The sequence below is a fragment of the Chanodichthys erythropterus genome, chromosome 10 (assembly GCF_024489055.1).
Source record: "Chanodichthys erythropterus isolate Z2021 chromosome 10, ASM2448905v1, whole genome shotgun sequence".
Classification (NCBI taxonomy): domain Eukaryota; kingdom Metazoa; phylum Chordata; class Actinopteri; order Cypriniformes; family Xenocyprididae; genus Chanodichthys; species Chanodichthys erythropterus.
This window is the reverse complement of record NC_090230.1, coordinates 14398513-14405829: the sequence shown is the minus strand read 5'-3', so window position 1 is coordinate 14405829 and position 7317 is coordinate 14398513. Positions and strand designations below refer to the sequence as shown.

The 7317-nt window shown below is 37.7% G+C and overlaps 1 protein-coding gene across 1 annotated transcript; it reads right to left on the bottom strand.

The window, feature by feature from the left end:
- Positions 1 to 2065: 2065 nt before the first annotated feature.
- LOC137028135 (complement factor D-like) lies at positions 2066 to 7063 on the bottom strand. Its single transcript, XM_067396897.1, has 5 exons — positions 7003 to 7063; positions 6726 to 6876; positions 6481 to 6619; positions 2331 to 2582; positions 2066 to 2218 (listed from the first exon to the last, which is right to left on the bottom strand). The coding sequence occupies exons 1-5, from the start codon at positions 7061 to 7063 to the stop codon at positions 2066 to 2068; spliced, it is 756 nt and encodes a 251-aa protein (XP_067252998.1).
- Positions 7064 to 7317: the final 254 nt, after the last annotated feature.

Here is a 7317-nt window from a genome sequence, read left to right as displayed (position 1 = left end):
CTAACTTACCTTTGTGAAATGTAGAAAGCAAACATACATGAATGGAGATATCTTGACGAAAGTGATGTTTTGCGATCACCGCGGCAACCCATGCGATCCGGCGCCTCTGTTATTGCTTCTACATACTCTCCGTACAGCCTTTTTTCAAGTAGGAAACCGACTAAATCTAATCTCGTAGTAAAGTTTTTGACATTTTCTATCGTGGGACATATTATTGCAGCTTTTCACACAACAAAAGTGTGCCATTTTTACAATGAAAAGTAGCCAAAGAAGAAATAACTCTGCACTGATACAGAGATTGTTTGGATACCTCAGAAATGGCGGCGACACCCATAATGCACTTCGGTTTTCACGAGTGTGACGTCACCTGACAAAGACCGATTGCGGTGAGGAAAAAACACAATCACGTGACTTTTAAAGGGACGTTTTGTCACCATATATGGTTCATTGGAGGCGTTTCCGAATGCTAATGACCTTGAACGTGAACGAGCATGGCACTTACACACATGTGGGATTTATCAACAATGATTGCTTACTCATGTGCGTAAGAACTGCGTGCGCACGTTTGATAAATGCGGATTTTCTTGTACTTGGGCACATTCTAAATTTCATTCGTTGGACAAAATATTGAACCTTTTCTACGCACTGTTGATAAATGAGGGCCCAGGAACTTTCTTGTTTTGATGAGATAGTGCTTCCCACTGAGCCACTTGTGCTGCCCTTAGACACAGACATAAAATACACATACTTTATATATATGTATATTATACACACACATACATACATACATATAAATACTTTTTTTTTTTTAAGAAAAAACTATTTGAGTTTTTTTCCTGTTTGTATGTAAAATAAAATAAATAAAACATTTACAGGTACAAAACTGTTTGAATAGATGCTGAAATGTCCAACATACCCAGCAAAATCCTCATTGAACACTGCTCAGCGTTTATATGAGTCCAATCTACACAATGTTAGAAGAAACACTGAAACAGTGTTGACATTGGTGAGTTAATGAAGTGATCCAATAACTGATGATTGAGTATTTGGTAAAATCAACTGTAAATAAAAGACATTAAATCTCTCAAGATTTCAGCAGAGGAGGATTAAACAACTCCACAATCAGCATTACCAGCTTCACTTATTACTAACCAGACGACTTTATTTCTGTCAGACGTCTACAGAAGATCTTATTAAGAATTTTAGTTGGGATCTTTGTCCTCGTACTTCTTGTGTTAGCTTTTCTTTGGCTGCCATAACTGTGTGTTTGTAAAACACATTTGTTGTGGTGGCAAAGAAAACCAAGCTAAAGCAGGATCAGTCAGCTCCTTGTTGATGATAACAAAATCATCACAAAATATGAGCATTTAATGTTCGTCTTTTCATTTTGTGTTTATATTGCCCAGTTTCCCAACTCATGAAATTTAAGAACTGACTTCAGTTTCTGCCTGATATATCCCAGCCCTTGAACGGTGCCATTGTAATGATATAATCAACGTTATTCACTTCACCTCTTAGTTTTAATGTGTATATTGTGTAACATTGTTTCATACTTTTAGTGGGAAATTTGTGTAGTACAAATGCTGACTGAGATATCTTAATAGTTCATCTTCATATTCTCAGAAGAGTTTGACTAAAAGATGTCAAAGGATTTGCAGCTCTCAAAAAGTCATTCTAAGGGTGCATAAAATGGGCCACTCCTTTATTTTATTTTGACTACTTTGTCTTCTTCTTATTATTATTTTTTGTAGGCTTTGAGCTAAATAATTTATTATACCATATTTGTCCGATTTTATCCCTAATATTGACCAACGGTTTTGCAGTGTTTAATCTTTCCCCATTTAAACGGATATGAGCCATACTTGAACAAATGAAAATTGAAGGTGTAACCAAGATGGCCACCAGGTGAACTAATGTGAAATGACTTTTGTGCCTCCCATGTAATATTGTCATTATATATGGTTGACAATGAGGACTCTTTGAATAAATAATGCTTGCCATGTGATACTTTATTGAAAGTTACATACGTAAGAATTTAAGAACTTAACTCACTTCACATTTCTAATTATGCTGCCGATCCATTCAAGATCCATTCAAGATATGGTGAAATCTTAGTATACACATTAGGATAGTCAGGTGAATTGCAGAGCTTGTCATATGCAAATGATGTGACACCAACTGCAGTGTTTCCACAAACCAAAGGACCTCCTGAATCATACTGTGAAGAAACAGAGATCAACACGTCACTAAAGTGCATACTGTATCAGTTTAAACTTAAGTTCAGAAATTAACTTAACTATTAAAGAATGTAAATCATCTTTTGTACATACACGGCAGGATCCACTATGGCCATATGTGCACATCATCTGTGAGGCTGAGAATTGGAACGTTCCCCATTTATTGCCACATTCTGTGTTGTTCATTATATACACATTTGCCTCCATTAGACGATTAGTTGGTTCCCCATTAATCGTCTGTGATCCCCAGCCGGCAACACTACAGACAGTATCTGTTGCCACGTCTTCTCCTTTCTTTGGTAATGATATCCATTTAACATTGTTTAGTTCAACTTTTTCCTGTAGCTGTAATTCAAAAACACAACCGTTAATAATAAAAGATTTAATCATCAAGACTGAACTTCAGTTGATTATACTGCTGTTTGTATTTAGTACAAAAGCCCTCAAGGCCAAGATGAATTGTTATATATTTTAAGCATTTTTACTTTACATGCCTCTTAAAGTGGCCCAGTTATGCTATACTGCTTGTATTGCTATGTAAAAGTGCTGAGGAAGCCCCCAGAGTTGAAATTCAGATATGGTAATAGTAATAGAGAATGAGAATGTTACGTCACAGCACTTTGACTTGTGTTGCATTTCGGGAAGGCGTCGCCATATTAGAAGGATACGCTATCCGTTGCCATGGTTACTTTGACAGTGAGACAGGCTGCGTCCGAAATCGCATGAGTAGGTACTACATTTGAATTTGAATGTACTTCTCGACCGTTAAAACAGTACGTTCTATATAGTATGAATATGGGTAGTATGAATGGAATTCGGACGTACTACATCCGCCATGTTAATAGGGACTTTAAGCAACAGCTGTTGATGGAACGGCAACGACGACTGGAAGTAAACTGTCAACTGCCGTAGCTAAAGAACGCAAAAATCACTAAGCAACAACAAAGAGGATGGCGTGGATCATTTAATCATTTGACATAGTAAACAATACATTACATGTAAATAAAAGCAAGAGAATGGTTGCTGTTGGCATTAAATGACATACAGATACAACTAAAATACCACATAACCATAGAACATAACATTTACTTATCTAGTCTGTCACGTATTATCGACTACGGCAAATCGGCTACCCTGCCGTAGTAGACAGTTACAGTAGAATGTCAAGAAGTAGCAGTTAAATTTGCGCATGCGCAATGGAACGCCAGAATGCCGTTGCCGTTGTATCAGCAGCTGCTGCTTAAAGTCTCTAATGTCACTTGTCATGCGTCGTCACAACAGCGCGGAAATTTAAAGGGCCTGCTCTACTCCGCTTTTATCAGCAATGTTTTTTTTATTAATGCATATTAATGCATTATTTTTTTAATAATTCAATCAACAGCTTAAAGGAGGCGTCGGTCAGCTGCTCGCAGATCACGCTTTCTTCAACAGCTTAAATATGCCAAAGTATAATCACCTATTTAGCTAGGAAATTTTACCTCAGAATAAAAATACATCTGTGAATATCACGACAGAGGCTGATTTGAAGCAATTAAATTAAGTAATTTATTGTTAAAAATTAATGCATATAAAAATACACGAGAAACAAAAGACATGAATCAATGAACAAACTTGAATACATTATATATAAATAAACAATGTGTAGATAGACAGAGAGGGCGAGAGAAATACACAACACAGCCTAAATATTAAATACAATATATACAAATAAATACAATGATAATAATATACATATTCTAAAAAAACTACAAACTGTGAGCCCTATAAACTACTACCGCCTGAATGTTGCTGTCCGTTTTCTAATCTCATTAAACTGCTTAACAACGAACGTCTCCGTTAAATAAAACAGTGTTAGCAAGCGTATGTAACTTATCTCGACCTGTTCGTTAGCTTGATGTGCTGTCAGTAATAATGATTAAACATCTTTTTACAGCCAACTCTTAATCTTCTCATTACATTGTTTAAACTTTCAATAAGTCAGCCATTTACTTACATAATGTTAAACAAGTGCAATTTAACCACAATAAACACCGTTTTTCCTGAGGTACTTAAGGACTTGAATGAGCCGCATACAGTGCCCAAGGAAGTCGACCGGAAGTTGAAGTCGGCCGGGTGCCGCCATCTTGTAGCAGAACTTCACTTGCGTTAGCATCCCCATTGACTCCCATTCATTTTGGCGTCACTTTGACAGTGAATAACTTTACATCTGAGGCGTTTAAAGACTCCATTTGTCCATTATTTATTTCCAAAGATACACGACAATGTATAAAGGGCTCCATTACCTTCTATGTTACATTATGGCCCCGTAGAAACAGTTTTTGTAAAAATAAGCTAACGATTGCGTCATAACCACTCGGCTCTCTGTCGCACAGTAGCGAAATTACCGTACAGACAGGAGGAGAAGCTCGCAGGCAATCGGGGAGATTATCTTAATATGGCGTACTGGCGTTACATTTTAAAATACTATACAAAATAATTAATCAGAATACTTACTCCTGCTCACTCACGCCAAAGAACTCCCCGCTCAAGTTCGCCGTCTCTGCAAGATTAACGATGGCAGTTTGCACGCACAGCTACTAGAAGATTTACATCTGTCAGACAGGTTGCGGACGTCATCAAGCTTAGTGTGAGTCTGCGCGTCAGAAAAGGAAGTGCTAAAAATCGCTAAAAATGGGCTTCACTTGACTCAATTGAGTTCCAATGGGGTCGCTGTGTCCATTTCTTTTACTGTCTATGGCTGCATATCGCCGCGTTCCGCCATTTTTGAATATGAATATGAAGAATCCTCTCCTGTGGCATCACGGGATAGCGCAGCGTCCATCGAATGCCTACTACAGAATTCGGGCGGAAGTAGTAGGTCATCCGGGTACTTCTCGCCTACTGTTTTTCGAATACTATGAATTCGGACATACTACTCGCCTTGCATACTGTTTTTCGCATACTATATAGTAGGGAAGTATGCGATTTCGGACGCAGCCACGCTCAGACCGAGAGAAATAGCGTGATATTTGTTTGCAATTTTGCGATACGCCGCAGTTCCTTTGAATGAAATAATGACGAAGTGAAAGGAAAGTGGCTCTATCGGGAGAGACTAACACCTTTTCCTCCCATAGAAAACCGATATAATGTACTTATTACTTAAGTACTAAGAAAGACAGTGATAGATCAGACCGAACTCAGTAAACATCTTACTAATAAAGTAAACTTGAGCCCATAATGTGAACGCAACGTGTTTAAATTCACGAGCGTTTTCATCACATAGAAAACTGTTGAGAAACGTCGCTTAATTTAGCCTTATAATGATATTAAAAAACAAATTCGGCATAACCCAATTTTTCTGTGCTTTATTAGTATAGTGTTTACTAAGTTTGTTATTTTATTGGCACTATCTTTTTCTTTATGGGAGGAAAAGACGTGTATTTAAATGTGTTGCGTTCATAATCTGGGCTCATCTGGGTTTCTGTCCGTAGTATGCTTTATGGTGTCAGTGCGGCACAGTGCAAGAGTTCAGACCCTTTAAGCAATTAAAAGCAAATTTTTAAGTTTAAGTTATTAGCAAGCAGCATTATTTAGAGAAACTGCTTGACATCACTATGTATGTATCGCAAAATTTATTTATTAAATTAATCTGCTCTCTCTCTCTGTTGCGCTTTATCTAGGGTTCACTAAAGAAGTTACTATAGCAACGGATAGCGTGTCCTGCTAATATGGCGGCGCCTTCCCGAAATGCAACGCGGAGTGAAAACATCGTGACGTAATTCATTTCTGACTATAGACCAATCACAGACCGGGCCATCTGACCAATCAGAGCAGAGTAGGGTTGTGGAAAGGAGGAGTTTAGAGAGACTCGGGCTGCGTTCCAGTTCGGTTTTTAAATGCCCTTCCCTCGGTCTCGTTGACTCGGATGTACGTCATTGCTTACGTTGCAAAACAAAATTAGAAACCATAAAAATAGCATTACAGGGGCACTTTAAAAAAGCCTATTTCCTACAATATAATTTTTCGCTGTGTATAGCAATGACAATGACAGTAAATTTACCAATGATATTTCAAATTTTATGCATTGTTCCCTTTCTTCTTTCTTTCTTTCTTTTCTTTCTTCTTTTTTTTTTTTTTGCTACGCATTCCGTTATTCCGTTATTTCTTACAGCAAGAAATTGCAATAGAAATTCAAACATCACCTTTTGCCACTGTATCCTGATCAGAAACTATCTGAACAACTAAAAGTTTTAAAGGTTGTTACCCCCAAAAGCATGATGTCATTCTGAGTAGAACTGAATGTAAAGTTTGGATGTGGTTTGTAGGACAGGACATCGATACGATTTGAACTCTTGCTGTTTCTTAAGTCATGAGCACCAACCACAACCGTCAGAACCTCTTTTCTGTTAAAAGAGAAAGTCATGATGGTCATTTATGTCATATGATACACTGTGTGGTTGCACTGCAATCATTGTGTCAGTCAAAAATGTTTCCTAAACAAGCTCTTACCCATTCCAGCAATGTGCGGCAGTCAAGACAAACTGATCAGAAATGAGGAATCCACCACAGATGTGTTCCCTGTTCTTCTGAAGAGAAACCATGTAAGGTCTGGAGTGAGGTTTGGCTTCTGTGCCGTTCACTATACCAACATTCACATGAGCTGAGAGAGAGAGAGAGAGAGAGAGAGAGAGAGAGATAGTGCTGTCAGTCAACTTATTCAGCACATAAAATTAAACATCATCTTAAAAATCATCATAATATACTGTTATATAATCACCAGTCTCACCAGTGAAGGTCAGGTGTGGCAGCAGAGAGGCCAGCAGGAGCAGAGAGATGATGATGGTCATGATGAAGATGACACTGATTTCTCATGGCAAAACACTGTATAAATATACTGTAAATGGGGGTGGAGTCACTAGAGTCTTTATTCTTCTTGCGGTATGAATAACAGAGTGATGAAAAGATAATGTTCCTGTTAATCTTTTCAGTCTTGCATTCAGTCTAATGATAGATGATAAGAATTAGGCATGTATGCATGCATTTTGGTACTGGAATATTTTAAAGCTCAGAATGTAGTTGTATTTTGTTACCCTTAAAAGCA